Raw genomic sequence first — 14,637 nt, forward strand, 5'->3', positions numbered from 1 at the left:
CCATACTTCGCTCATCAGTACGAAAGCAGATGGTCCTGTAGATTTCACCAACAAGCTTTTAATATGCTGAGTCCTGATTTCATTAAGGACTTCATACGTATAATTTGAATTAATACTAACTATACCAAGTCAGAAATACTATTTGAAAAACCATGCAGTATTGTAGAGAAAATTGCTACTTATTTTTATAGTTTGAAACGTGAATTTGTATTTTGTTTTTAGGAAGTCTTCATTCTCCATGCATCTCTGAAGGGTTTAAAGCTTTTGACTCTTATAGGACCCCAGTGCCTTAATGGGATGGATGGCTACTCCTAAGTCCAAGAAGTCATCACTATGGGTGTTTTATGCTAGCCTGAGCACTCACTCTGACAGCCAGATATTGTTGGTGTCTGTGGAACAAGGAGAGGCATATCGTGCTGAACGCTCTTTACTAATTTTTTTTCCAAACTTCAGATGGTGCTTTCTCAGCTGCTGCCAATGGCTGAACAGTTGTTGGAAAAGATTCACAGAGAGCCCACAGCTGTGCTGAAAGATGAAGCCATTGTTTTACATCTCATTCTGGGGAAGTATAATGAACATTCAGCTTCTCTTTTACATAAGGACCCAAAGAGTCTAGATGTGTTTATGAAAGCTGTGCACACAACACAGGAACTTTCCATGGGGATGCCAACCGTTCAGATCAAAGCCCTCGAAAAGGTCAGTGACTTCTATCAGAAACAAAAGCATGTTCAAGCCTTAGAAGTGTCTGATGCTTTTATTGGAGAAGTCAAAGTGAACTGGATATATTTTAAGGAGAAAGTCCTTAAACATTTTCTGTCTTAACCTCTTTTAGCCCAAAAAATCCAATACAGATGAGCGCTGCCAGAAACGTCCCGGATTCATAATGCAGTTGATTTGGGATGAACATTTTGTCCCTGCACATTCAGAAACATTTCACTGTTTAATTTTGATAAAATTAGTAAATCAATCAAAACATTTACTGAAACTTTAACATCATGTTTTGTGACACTCCTCTTTCCACCCACCACACCCCACCATTCAGTTACGACACCCCTAGTTAAGAATCTGAGTTTTAATTTGGGGAAAAAAAAGAAAGAAAAAGAATCTTGAGTTATGACATAGTTTACCTCCTCCGGAAACAATGCTATACATGAATTGTTAAACGAACTGTGTTCTAGTTCATTTGTATTGAATTTGGGGCTGCCTCCCAAATAGGGTTTCTGGGGATGATTCTGAACCCACTGGGTCAAGGGTTCAGTGCAGGGGCTTAGGGAAGTGCTTAGTCTAAGAGTCCTGTGTGCCACATGGTCAACCAAGGTCAGCCACATGTAAGACACACAACCGCAACTCTGGTACTATCTTTTTGGCCTCCACAGCAGTGGATTTTAACCAACTAAATGAAGGGAAAATGTGTATTATGAGAAGAAGACAATATGAAGATCATTTTTGAAGTTCTAGATTGCTTACTGAGTTTGGTTGTCTATTTCTTCTAGATCACAAAGCCATTTTTTGCAGCTATAGAAGATGAAAAAGTTCAGCAGAAACTTTTGCATATGTTGTTTGATTTGTTGGTGAACTGTAAAAATTCTCTTTGTGCTCAGACTATTAGCAGTGTTTTTAAGGGGGTAAGTTGCAAATTCTCTTGTTTATTAATGTTCTCTCTTTCAAATAATAGCAGGTTTCAGTACTTTCCCTTTCACAGTTGTTTTCATTTGGGGGCCACACTCAGGCAACTGGCTCTTGTTTTGGAGTTGCTCCCCAGGAACCATGTGGTGCCAGGGATCAAACTGTGTATTTATATATTTTTATTTTGGGAATAGGAGGGAATGGTTTGGGCCACATGCGGCAGTGCTCAGGGTCTGTGTTCAGAGATCATACCTGTAGTGCTCCTGGGTCATTTGCAGTGTTTGGTGATCAAACCGGGTCAGCCAAGTGCAAGGAAAGTGCTTTGCACCCCGTACTTCTCTCTCCAGCCTCACTGTAGTCTTCTTCAAAAGTTAAAATGTTGGGGTTGGAGCGATGGTAGGGCGTTTGCCTTGTATGCGGCCGACCCAGGTCCGATTCCCAGCATCCCATATGGTCCCCTGAGCATCGCCGGGGTAATTCCTGAGTGCAGAGGCAGGAGTGACCCCTGTGCATCGCTGGGTGTGACCCAAAAAGAAAAAAAAAAAAAAAAGTTAAAATGTTAATCATGAACAGGAATCTATAGAGAACTAAGTACGATCAATTTTATGCCTTTATTTTTACCATATAAACTCTTTATATTTTAGCCAGGGGGTTGTTTATCTGTGTGTGTGTGTGTATGTGTGTGAGAGAGAGAGAGACAGAGAGTGAAAGAGATTGAGAGTGTTTGGATGCTACTCATGCCAGGCGGAATGTCTCCCTGATTTACGCAAGCTAGATTTATTGGAGAGTCAGGGAGGGGGAATTGAGGTCACACCCAGCTATATTCAGCTTATTCTTGGCTTTGCTTCATTAATCACTTCTGGCACAAGCTAGATTTTGGGGGGGGGGGGGTTGGGGCAGGTGTCCAGCTCAAATGTTCAATTAGGTAATGTACTCTGCTTACTGTTGCTTGATGATGTTTATATGATGGAATTGAAAATACGTTCACTGGTTCAAAATGAATATTGAAGTCTAGCTGTGCATCAAGAATAACTATCTGTTTATTCTGTACTTTGTATTTTTTAGGAAACACATTCACAAAAATAGCTATGGTATTGTCCTCATATATATAGATTTAACAGTTCGCTGAATTTTAACATACTTAGATTTCTAAAAATAGAATAAGTGAAACAACTTTAAGGAGTAGAAAAATTATGTTCCCAATATATACTCCTGTTTGTGTCTATGGAAAATTTCTTAAGCCATACATAAGAATTCGTCAGTGATATTCGGTGTTGGAGATCAGCTTTCAGAGGGAGAAGTAAAAGCAGACATAAATGTTTTCATTGTTTCACCTCATTTTGATCAGTGTTTCAGCCCTAATTTTATCCCATGGAATATGTCATCAACTGTTCTTTGTATTTCAGATTTCTGTTAATGCTGAACAAATCAGAATAGAATTGGAGCCACAGGATAAAACTAAATCCTTAGGCACAGTTCAGCAAACAAGAAGACAGAAGATGCAGAAGTAAGATAGCAACTTGCTCTTGCTTCCAGATATTGAAGCTGTCACTGTTGTGACTTCTCAATTTTCCAACTTCTTTTGTTCCTAGAAAATCACAGGATCCAGAATCTGTTCAGGAAGTTGGCGGCTCTTACTGGCAGAGAGTAACCCTCATCCTTGAACTACTGCAACACAAAAAGAAACTAAAAAATCCCCAAATACTGATACCAACTCTTTTTAGCCTACTAGCAAGGTAATAACACTTGCTTTATAGCAGTTGAGAGATTAGGATTCTAATTCTTTTTCTGTCTATTTAACTGAACGTTGTCTTTTCATAGTCTTTTGTTTAGCCTGTAAAGCAGATTACTAAAGATGAAAGACTAAAGGAATGGTTTAGGTATGCATTACCAGTGCCCCAAATGCAATATTCAGCTTGTTCTGTGAACTAAATAACATTTCCCACACAGCCTGTGTTCCTTCTTAGCTTTAAATGCCATGTCTCTGGGGTATTATTTTTATTTAAAGATGTACAATGGCACCCACAGTTTTTTAGGTCTAAATGTTTAGATAGATAGCAGTAGTGATAAGCATCTACACTGAATTTTAGATGTATGTGTTATTCATCTGAAAAACATTTTTTTTCCTTGAAATGTGTCCTCTGAGATTTTATATAGCGGTTGATGGAAAGTACAGTACAAAGGAAAGGTAATTTGGCATAAGTACTTGCTTATATGAGAAAAAAAAAAAAGATTACAGTTAGAAATCTTGTTCTTCAGTCTTTATTAAATGTTAAGGTTTTGCTTATTCCTTATTGGATGTGTTCCGAACAATAGTCGCCTGAAACAGTGATTCCTTTTCCCTGTTCTTTCTCCTGGGGGCTCCTGAAGGTGTTTAGAACCGTTGCCCCTAGAGCAGGGCAATATGGAATACACCAAGCAGTTAATTCTTAGTTGTTTGCTCAACATCTGCCAGAAACTCTCTCCAGATGGCGGCCGAATACCAAAAGGTATGTATGTACATTGTTAGAAGGAGAAGGTGGAAGAATTTTCTAACTGTAATATTTCTATGCCTCCCACTTTGAAATTCTTTGTTTCTCACCACTGTAGATGTTCTCGATGAGGAGAAGTTCAACGTGGAGTTGATAGTTCAGTGCATCCGCGTTTCAGAGATGCCCCAGACTCACCACCATGCTCTCTTGCTTCTGGGTACCGTTGCTGGAATATTTCCAGTAAGTGAATGATTTAAAATGACTTTCTAGCACTTCTTTTATTTCTTCCCTGGTTTGAATTTAACAGGATTTGGCAACTTAAGAGTTGTGAAACTTTTTTTTTTTTTTTATGCTTTTTTGGGTCACACCCAATGATGCTCAGGGGTTACTCCTGGCTCTGCACTCAGGAATTACCCCTGGCGGTACTTGGGAGACCATATGGGATGCTGGGAATTGAAGCCAGGTCGGCAGCATGCAAGGCAGACGCCCTACCCGCTGTGCTATTGCTCCAGCCCCAAGAGTTGTGAAACTTTTACCTTTGCCTCTTAATAAAAATTGAGACAGAGCTGATCATTCTTGCTAAAGGTTTGGTTCCCGTTTTTGTCAAATTGGAATAATAGAAGGTTTTTTTCAAAAAGGAAAAGGGAGGGGGTGCTGGAGAGATAGAATAGCGGGTTTGCCTTGCATACGGCCAAACCGGTTCCATCCCTGGCATCCCATATGATTCCCCCAAGTACAGCAAGGAGTAATCTGAGCATAGAGCCAGGAGCAGAACTGAGCATTGCTGGGTGTGGCCCCAACCACCCCTCCCACCCCCCCCCAAAATGAGGAAGAGTGTTGAGAGTTGATAAAACAATTGATAGCCCTTATCTTTTGCCCTTTTTTAAATTAAAAAATATGCCACTACAATCACCCATTTAAGATATGTATGTGTGTATGTATATGTATATATATGCATATATATATATCATCAGCTACTTCCAGAATATTCTTGTCATGCCAAAAAGAAACCCAAACGCAATAGCAGTTGCTCCGCATATCATTAGAATTATAATAGCTGCTCTTTCTTTTGTCTGTTTTGCATGATTTTTTCAAGGTTTACGTGTATTGGAACTGGTTTATCTCTTTTTAGTGGCTGAATGATATTAATAAATAGTGATCATGATATGCATATCCCCTACTTATCTGTTCATTTGTTTCAAGGTGTTTATTTCCATTTCTTTGTTTATTTTAGCAGTTAGTACACAAAATTTTATATGAGCATGTTTTCTGTTCTCTTTGGTATATATATATAGGTGTAGGATTATTGTCATGTGCTATCTTAATTTTAACTTGACTGAAATTACCCAACTTTTCCAAAGTATGCATCATTTTGCACCAGCCAGCAGAGTTTGACATGTTTAATTTCTTCATATTGTTGCTGGTGGTTGTTACTTTGTATCTTTTATTGTAATGATCCTAGTGGGTATGAAGTAGTTTTATTAGTTGAAACATAAAACTTAATGACTAATGATATTGTGCATCTCTTTGTGTACTTTTATGACCAGATATTTACCTTCAGAAAAATTGTTTGTAAACCCTTTGCTCTCTTAAAAATTGAATTATGTCTTTGCTGTGAATCATTATTATCTTAGGTGTTTTAAAAGAGAAAATGAAAATGTGTTTTATTTCAGGATAAGGTTCTACATAATATTATGTCCATTTTTACGTTTATGGGAGCCAGTGTCATGCGTCTAGATGATACTTATAGCTTTCAAGTTATTAACAAGACAGTGAAAATGGTTATTCCAGCACTTATTCAGGTAAGCTCTCTCCTTACTCTCATTAGTTATTAAGATTTGTTTTGAGCCAACAAAATGGGACAGGGGTTAAGGCGATTGCCTTGCTGACCCCAATTCAATCTCTGGCAATGCTTATGTCCCCAGCACAAGAGTGATCCTGGAGTAAGCCCTAACTATCACTGGATGTGACCCAAACACATACCCCCCCCCTACATTTGTTTTAACATAGTGTGAAAGTCAGGTAGTACTAAGATAGGAGTTAATAGCCTTTTTTTAATGTGTAGCTATTTCTCAAATTTTAGAATGGTGAATCTAAGAAGAGTAGTCTTCAAAAGGATGTGTTTTCCAAGATCATGAGCATATAAGCATAGCTGATTCTGTTGTGCTATAAAGTATGACTAGAAAAGTTGCCGTAAGTTAATGTGAGTTCACAGCATTGTTTATTTCAGGACACTATAGCGGTTATCTTGATAAACCCTTGTGTAGCTTAACAAAGAATAGGGGGCTTTAGAGCTGTAGTGGCAATTTTGTTAATATGCAGTTCAGCAGGCACTCATCAGGTATCTTCTAAGAGCTAAATGCTCAAAAAAAAAAGTGAATTAGACATAGTCTGCCAGTAATGAATAAATAAAACGTCAAATTAACCTTATATATGATCAAGCTCTTGAATTCTCATTTTGCCCACCACCTCTTGTTACTATCTTTGTTCTCATGTTATCTGTCATCCTAGAGATGACTGGGCCTAGCACTTCATCTTTTTAATCTTGGTATTAGGTTGGTATTCTCTGTGTCCAGCAGGTTGGCAAGTACAGGATATGTTTGATAAAGGAAAAAAATGACTGTGTTAACATGTTATATGCCAATAGAATAAATACTAAAAATCCAGGATAAAGTTGCAGTGACCACCAAGTTCTTAAGAAACAGAATTTGAACTGTTAAGAAAGATAAGATTTGCTCCCTAAGGGATAGTCATCCATCAGATGAGAAAAGACCAGTCTAGGATTGAGTGAGAAATTTCATAACACATCCATCTGGTAGCAGAGTTGAGAGAGATGGAAATAGAAGAAATCAGATTTGGAGAGAGATATAGCAGGTAGGGTGTTCCCTTTGCACACCGTGTGAAATCCAGCATCCCTTATGGTCCCCCTCTCCCCCCAGCGTCACCAGGAATAACTCCTGAGTACCAGGTATACCCCTCCCCCCAACACACACACACACACACACACACTCACACACACACACACACACACACACAAAGTAGTAGTAGAGAATATTAGTTTTCTTGCACTGCACCAGTCACACTTTGGTGAAAAATTTTTCTCAGTAAATATAGTTGGTTCTCTGTGTGCACAACTGTCGGATGAATCAGGGTATAGAACTCAACAGATATGAGATGCTGTCTCCAAGGGACTTTCTGCCCAGGGGGCAGGGCAGGGGAATCTTAAACCCAGTGCCAGTGGATACTGAAGGACAACTGCAGTTATATTTTGGAGGAACCAAAACTTGTATGTGGATTTTCTACTATTCAGAGGTTGGTGCCCCTAACTCCCACGGTGATCAACTATATTCACTCCATTCAGTCAGGAAATACATTTAGAGCTGCAGTGTCAGAGTAAAGGGGCTAGAGTTTCATTATGAAAAAATGAGTTGTTGGCCTTTTCTGTGCTCTTTCTCTGTAGATTATATCCAGTCTTCAAATCTTCACATCCTACACTTTATATTCTCATAGCCAAAGGCTGCCTGAGATAAAATCTATAAAGATTGAATATTTACTGATGGAACTTTGATTAATGATATTTTTTCTGTAACTTTTTGGGCATATCTGAAGACCTTTTAATATCTACTTGAAGCTTGTTCTTTGGAATTTTATTTCCTCTTACTTACTCCGTGCTTACTCTTCTACAGTCAGATGGTGGAGACTCAGCAGAAGTTACCAGAAACGTAGAAGAAATTGTGGTCAAAATTGTTAATGTGTTTGTGGATGCGCTTCCCCATGTTCCAGAGCATAGACGCCTGCCAGTCCTTGTCCAGCTAGTTGATACACTCGGTGCAGAGAGATTCCTCTGGGTTCTCCTCCTCTTGCTCTTTGAACAGTATGTCACTAAAACAGCACTGGTGGCTGCCTATGGAGAAAAGGTCAGATATAAAGCAATGGGGGCAGAGGGGTAAGGAGGAAAACAATGGTGTATCACAGATTTTTGTGGTATTTTCTGGCTTAAACATGGGGCTAGTGGTACCTGATGTGCATGATTTAGCAATGCTTGCCCAGCACTGCTTTTAAAAATGGTTTCAGGGGCTGGAGTGATAGATAGTACATAGGGCGTTTACCTTGCATGCGGCTGACCCAGGTTCGATTCCCAGCATCCCGCATGGTGCGCCCCCCCCCAGCATTGCTGGGTGTGACAAATAAATAAACAAACAAACAAATAAATAAATATGGTTTCAGTTGCATCTGGATAAAGAGTGTAAGTATTAGGGTGCATGCTTTACGCGTGACCAGCCCTGATCCCCAGCACCACGTGGTACCCCAAGAGTCACTGTGTACCATACTGCATCCTTGTGACCTTGAATTCAGTCCTTAGCCCTGTAGCACAACAGTTGCTTGGGAGGGCTCCCCCAAGTATTCTGAGCACCACTTTGAAGACCAAAAAAGAAAACCTTGGCATTTTTTAAAATTGTTTTCTGGTCTTGTGGAACGCTGAATTATCTCCAGGACAGGTTAAATACCTGAAAGGGATTTCTAAGAAACAGGTCTGGTGCCTTGCTGGGTGGTAATTCTATTTTATGAGCAACTGAGTTTGTCTGCAAAGTGATTAAATGTCTCTTGAAAGTCCTTTGACAGTATTTCCTGGGGACAGGGAGGAATGTCAGTATCATTGAAATCAGTGACATACAGGCAGTTGTTTGAAGACACCCAGTGGGAGTAGATAAGGATTGGATTTATAATAAATTCAGGACATCTATAACTGACTTTCTAGACCTTGTGAGTAGATCTAAATCCGCTCTTGTGAACTCTGTTCAGTTTTGCTAGAAACCTAATGCAAATTACCCCAATACCCTCATAATTTGTGTAAATTGACTGTTTTTACCTAAGTTTTAGTAATGCACTTACCTGATAATTCATATGATCATAATGTGTAATAACTGGATGCTAAAGATATTCCATTGATGACTATACATTGCATAGTCATTAATTTTATGTCAGTGTTTTGTAAGGTTGGTGTGACTGTACAGTGGATTTGACTATTATGTGAAGATTTTTAAAAGCTTGCCATATTATTTAATCAGGGTATAACAATTTTCTGGTGATGACTATGCAGTAAGATACATTTTTAAAAATACTGCCTTTATTTGTATTTACGAGCATAAATTTTATGGGTAGTTTTATTACTTATTTCCCTTCATGTACAGGATGCTACTTTAGAGGCTGACACTGAATTTTGGATTTCAGTCTGTTGTGAGTTTAGTGTCCAGCATCAGATACAGAGTTTGATGAATATTCTCCAGTACTTAATGAAGCTGCCAGAGGAAAAAGAAGGTAAGCCACAATCACTGGTACTGTTTTAATCTGGAAGTGCACGAGAAGCAAAAGATGATGCAGGCTCTGTAGAGTCCGTCGGAGTCAGTGTGCCTCAGTGGCCAAGTACAATACTTCACCCATTTAACGCCCTGGCTTTGACTTCCAGCGCCACTAAAACATAAAGAGGAACCCATGGAATATCATGACAAAGATTCTGGGAGGGTGGGGGAGTTACATAGCTTTTTTTTCCTCCCTTTATTTTTATGGTGTGTTTCTTTTTTAAAATGTTGGCACTGTGATGAATAATAGTATTAGGGTTTCATGCATACACCATCCTGCTCCAAAGCAGCCCACTCTCTACCCATCATTGACGGTTTCTCAGATTCTTTCAAGTTAATCAGTTTTGAATATATAAGATATGTTGTCCCAGAAATCACTGTGGTAAATAGGATTTCCACTTGCCAGTGTCACATGTTGGCTTTGTATACCTCAGTGCCTTTGTTGTGCTCTAGAGTGCTGTGAGCACCCTTGATGAGTCAGGGTACAAGGAAAGGGAGTTAGTAAACCAAAACATTTTCTTTCCATTGGGATATTTGTGATGACATGGTAGCCCAGATTTGAAAACAGTGCCCAGGAACAGATGAGTGGGAAGAACTGGCTTATGGATTACTACTCAGCCAGGAAAAAAGATGAAATTGTGCCGCCTACTGTTAGATGCCAGTATTTATGGTATTCTTGAGGGAAATTCCACCAACGACATCGTCAGAGAGACGGGCTTTTTGAAGCATTGATGTGTTGACTGTTCTGAGAGCTGTGCCCTTTGGAACAGAACAGCTTGCTGCGTGGGGAAGAGGGACCCTGACAGGACTAATTTGGGGCCGGCTCTTTTTTCCTTCTTCCTTGTTCATAATGAGCTTGTCTCATCCTAGAGTTGGCTTGTGCTTGTCAGAGACAGACCAGTAAGGTGCCTAGAAGATTCTGTGCAGGGGCAGTCTTTAAAAGAGACATCTGCAATTTGAGTCGTTCTCTAGGACAGTGTTTTTAAGTGGCCCACTGCTGCCTCCTGATTCCTGCACCCCTGATGCCTTTGAGTGCCATTTGGGTGCGGGATTCTTCAGAACTCTAGGACAGATGTTAAACCTGTAGACTTATATGTTGAAGGTTAGATATAGCCCCTCATTCAGACTGTTATGCCAACAGATAAATGTTTATGAGGCCTCAGAACTTGAGTATGGAGCCAGTCATGGAACACTCCCTCTATAATGGTTTGGTCTTCTGTGTGCCTGTCTCACTTGTCGTGCTGTTTGTTTTAGTCTCGCACATTCTCTTCTCAGGCCTGTGGGGTACATTCTTGGTCACATTTTTACACTCACATTTTTCACTAATTTAGAAGGGAGAAAGTAGTGTTAACAAAGCTTTTTTTTTTTTTTAAGTATATCTTGTTTGCCAATTTACAGATTAAGGATTGAAGATGAGTGATGTCTCTTGTTCTGTTCTTTTTCAGAAACTGTTCTCAAAGCAGTATCTAATAAGAGTGAATCACAGGAAGAAATGCTGCAGATTTTCAATATAGATACTCACACTAGCAAACAGCTACGACATTTTAAGTTCTTATCAGTGACTTTTATGTCCCAGCTCCTGGCTTCCAATAATTTCATCAAAAAGGTGATGTGTGCTTTAAAATGTACTTATGTTAAAAGAATTTCATTTTGGCGCTAGGTCTGTAGCACAATATTGAGCACATGTTTTGCATTGTGAGGCCCTGGGCCCAATCCGAGATCACTCACTGACACACACACACACACAATTTCTAAAGGAATTGTTATTTTAGTCAGTTAAAATGGCTCAACAGATATCTCATGAAAACAATTCTTAAAAAAAATAATAGCCAAAGATAGTATGATTTACCATGGAAAATTGTTTGGCTTGATCTACTGAGGTTTTTCCATGTATAAATCCGATGACTCAGTAATTGCTTTCTAAAGTACATGCCCAACAGAAATGCGTGTGTGTGTGCCATAGAGGTCTACAGGAATGTTTAGTGGGGCATGATTCTTTGTTTTTCTGAGCACACCTGGCAGTGCTCAGGGATCACTCCTAGCGGTGTATCAGGGACTACTTGTAGTGCTGGGGGTAGAACCAGGTCAGCCGTATGCCGGGATAGCAGCTTCACCCCTGTACTCTATCTAGTGTAGTGGCATTATTTATAGTAGCCCAGAATTGTGTTGTCAGGGAGTGGGCCTGCCATGGACACCGGTGGTGTAGAAAGAAGCAGTTCCCTGCAGCAGTGCCACTGAGCTCGCCAGGCCTCACAGCCCTGCATGCGGAGGCAAGAGGTGACATAATGAAGTGCAGAAAGAGAATAGAGGAGAAAGTTCTGAGAACTAGAATTGGGCTTGTTGCCCCAGTTTCACGCACTATGCAAACAATTTTCAGTCATTAAAAACTCTTTAATGTGAAAAAGAACATTCCAGTCATAGGGAAAACCCACGATGAACATTCGTTACTGTACTCAGAAGATGAAGACTTTTTTAAAAAAATTGGTTTCAAGAAAAGGCCAACATGAACAAAATGCAAAAAGAGCCTCAAGTTTCCTAAGAGATTATTGCTGTGCACTAATCAAAAACCATCTGGGGCTGGAGTGATAGCACAGTGGGTAGGGCGTTTGCCTTGCACGCGGCCAACCTGGGTTCTAATCCCAGCATCCCATATGGTCCCCTGAGCACCGCCAGGAGTAATTCCTGAGTGAAGAGCCAGGAGTAACCCCTGTGCATCGCCGGGTGTGACCCAAAAACAAACAAACAAAAAAAACCATCTGACTTGGGCCCAAGAGGTGGGGAGCTCAGTAAGCTGAGCAGGTGCCTTGTGTGCAGGAAGCCTAGCTTATCCCCCCAGTGTAGGGCCAGGAGCAGCTGCTGAGCGCTGCCTCTCTCACTGCCCTGGCAGGCCCCAGATCAGGCAAATGGCAGCTCCTCTGTTGTAGTTAAGTCAACTGGTAAAGAGCACAGATAAAAGGAAGTAGAAATTAAATGCCGCCATGATGCTGACAAGAGTTTAAAAAGCAAACTGTGGAAGCTGTGGGACACAGATTTTATCCACTGTGATGGATGGCATGAGTCGGGGCAAGTGTTTTCAAAAGTACTTGACATCTTTGAGTCAGGTTAAAGACTGAGTCCTATGATCTAGCAGCTCATTTTCCTTGGTACATGTTCTACAGAACGTGCAGTATTCTGTAATATTCTACTTTTTTTGAAGTGGACAGGAAAAAAATACTTATTAAGTAAAATATGAGATATGTTAGAACAGTCACTGGCGTTGACATTAGTGGTGTTTGAAGTGTGATCAGCTTCCCTAGCTACCTGGCATTGAGCTGTTCATGCACCTGTTTCTTTGGGCATACTTTGCCAGTATGCCCAAAGAGACACAGAATATTTTAGTATGGTTGCTAAAATTTTTAAAAATGGCAGTGTCAATCAAATGTCCACCAGAGGTAAATGAATACATTGTGGTATTTACAAAGGAATATTGTTTGCGGCTAAATGAATGAACTAGAACAACAAATAGATCTCAACAGTCTTTTCCAACGAGAAAAGCAGGTTGTTCTCCAATAATCTGTTAATATGTGATATTGATTCAAGTTTGGGTAGTTTGGGGTAGGAAAGAATGGGGTTAAGAAGCAGGGCAGAGGGACAGCTGTGGCCACGATGTTTAATACAAAGTAAAGATGAACATTTAGTTAAAAGTATCATGGGTAAGTAAATTAGCGTTGGTTATTCACTATTTTTCAAATGTAGCACTGTAGCACTGTCATCCCATTGTTCATCAGTTTGCTCAAGTGGGCACCAGTAATGTCTCCATTGTGAGATTTGTTACTGTTTTTGGCATATTGCATACGCCATGGGTAGTTTGCCAGGCGCTGCCGTGCGGGTGGGATACTCTTGGTAGCTTGCCAGGCTCTCCGATAGGGACAGAGGAGTGGAGCCTGGGTTGGCCTCGTGCAAGGCAAACGCCGTACCAGCTGTTACTGACACCATAAATATCCCTATTTTGGAGTGAACTGAGGAAAGTAACGTTATTGTAGTGTGATGGGGAGGAACTGCTCCTGTAGTGTGAGAAAACACTGGAAGAGTGAATTGAATTGTACTGGGTGAATTTCACTGAATCTGTCTCAAGTGATTGTTCTCATTCACTTCTGTACTGTTCTAATGATGTCTTCCTTCAAAATCAGGTAGTGGAAAGTGGTGGTCCTCAGGCTTTAAAAGGCTTTGAGCAGAGGTATGTTATTTTTATTTTGTCTTTGGAAGTAATTTCAGACTTTCTCATCAAAAAGCTGGGAGGACAATGTACCAAGCTCTCAGGCGCACCTCTCCTGTGTTTCAGGTTGCTAGAAATGGTTCTTGGCTACATTAATGCCGTGGCACAGTCTATGGAGAAAAATGCTAACAAACTCACCATAAAGTTTTGGCGAGCACTCCTCAGTAAAGCTTACGACATGTTAGATAAGGTAGGTTTTGTTTATCCCATTTTCTCTGTTTCGTTGCTGCTTTTATGGCATAGTGAAATTATTTAGCAAAGCCTTACTTTAAGAATAAAGTTGGGGGGCTGGAGCAATAGCACAGCGGGCAGGCGGTTTGCCTTGGCACACAGCCAGCCCAGGTTTGATTCCCAGCATTCCATATCCCAGCATCCTCGAGCACTGTCAGGAGTAATTTCTGAGTATAGAATCAGGACTAACCCTTGAACATTGCCGGGTGTGACCCAAAAGGAAAAATTAAAAGAAAGAATAGAAGAAAGTTGGTAGCTTCCCAATAAATAAGTAAATAGCTGTAGCTCAGATTATTCTTGGAAAAAGAGCTCTTGATATCTAGAAATTTATGTGAAAACATGGTTGTTTCCTTTTCCTGTATGAATATTGGCTCAATAAATATGATGCTTTACTGTCATGCAGTATTCTGTAATATTCTACTTTTTTTGAAGTGGACAGGAAAAAAATACTTATTAAATAAAATATGAGATATGTTAGAACAGTCTCTGGCATTGACATTAGTGGTGTTTGAAGTTTGATCAGCTTCCCTAGCTACCTGGCATTGAGCTGTTCATGCACCTGTTTTGTTTCGGGCCACACCCATTGGTGCTCAGGGGCTCCTCCCAGTGCCCAGGGGACCATATGGTGCTGGGCATCAAACCTGGGCCTCTAGCTTGCAAGGCATGAAGATAAGGTAGGTTTTGTTTATCCCAT

General features: G+C 40.3%; 1 protein-coding gene across 1 annotated transcript in view; it reads left to right on the forward strand.

Annotated features, from left to right (window-relative positions):
* HEATR1 (HEAT repeat containing 1) overlaps nucleotides 1–14,637 on the forward strand; it is a 56,358-nt gene that overhangs the window by 24,341 nt on the left and 17,380 nt on the right. Inside the window, exons 23-34 of the mRNA XM_004620361.3 lie at nucleotides 454–696; nucleotides 1,494–1,625; nucleotides 3,033–3,133; nucleotides 3,219–3,362; nucleotides 3,997–4,115; nucleotides 4,216–4,337; nucleotides 5,771–5,899; nucleotides 7,784–8,014; nucleotides 9,290–9,416; nucleotides 10,903–11,063; nucleotides 13,627–13,673; nucleotides 13,779–13,902. Of these exons, the coding sequence (XP_004620418.2) occupies nucleotides 454–696; nucleotides 1,494–1,625; nucleotides 3,033–3,133; nucleotides 3,219–3,362; nucleotides 3,997–4,115; nucleotides 4,216–4,337; nucleotides 5,771–5,899; nucleotides 7,784–8,014; nucleotides 9,290–9,416; nucleotides 10,903–11,063; nucleotides 13,627–13,673; nucleotides 13,779–13,902 (1,680 nt within the window). The remainder of the gene's footprint in view (nucleotides 1–453; nucleotides 697–1,493; nucleotides 1,626–3,032; nucleotides 3,134–3,218; nucleotides 3,363–3,996; nucleotides 4,116–4,215; nucleotides 4,338–5,770; nucleotides 5,900–7,783; nucleotides 8,015–9,289; nucleotides 9,417–10,902; nucleotides 11,064–13,626; nucleotides 13,674–13,778; nucleotides 13,903–14,637) is intronic.

The sequence above is a fragment of the Sorex araneus genome, chromosome 9, assembly GCF_027595985.1.
Source record: "Sorex araneus isolate mSorAra2 chromosome 9, mSorAra2.pri, whole genome shotgun sequence".
Taxonomy (NCBI): domain Eukaryota; kingdom Metazoa; phylum Chordata; class Mammalia; order Eulipotyphla; family Soricidae; genus Sorex; species Sorex araneus.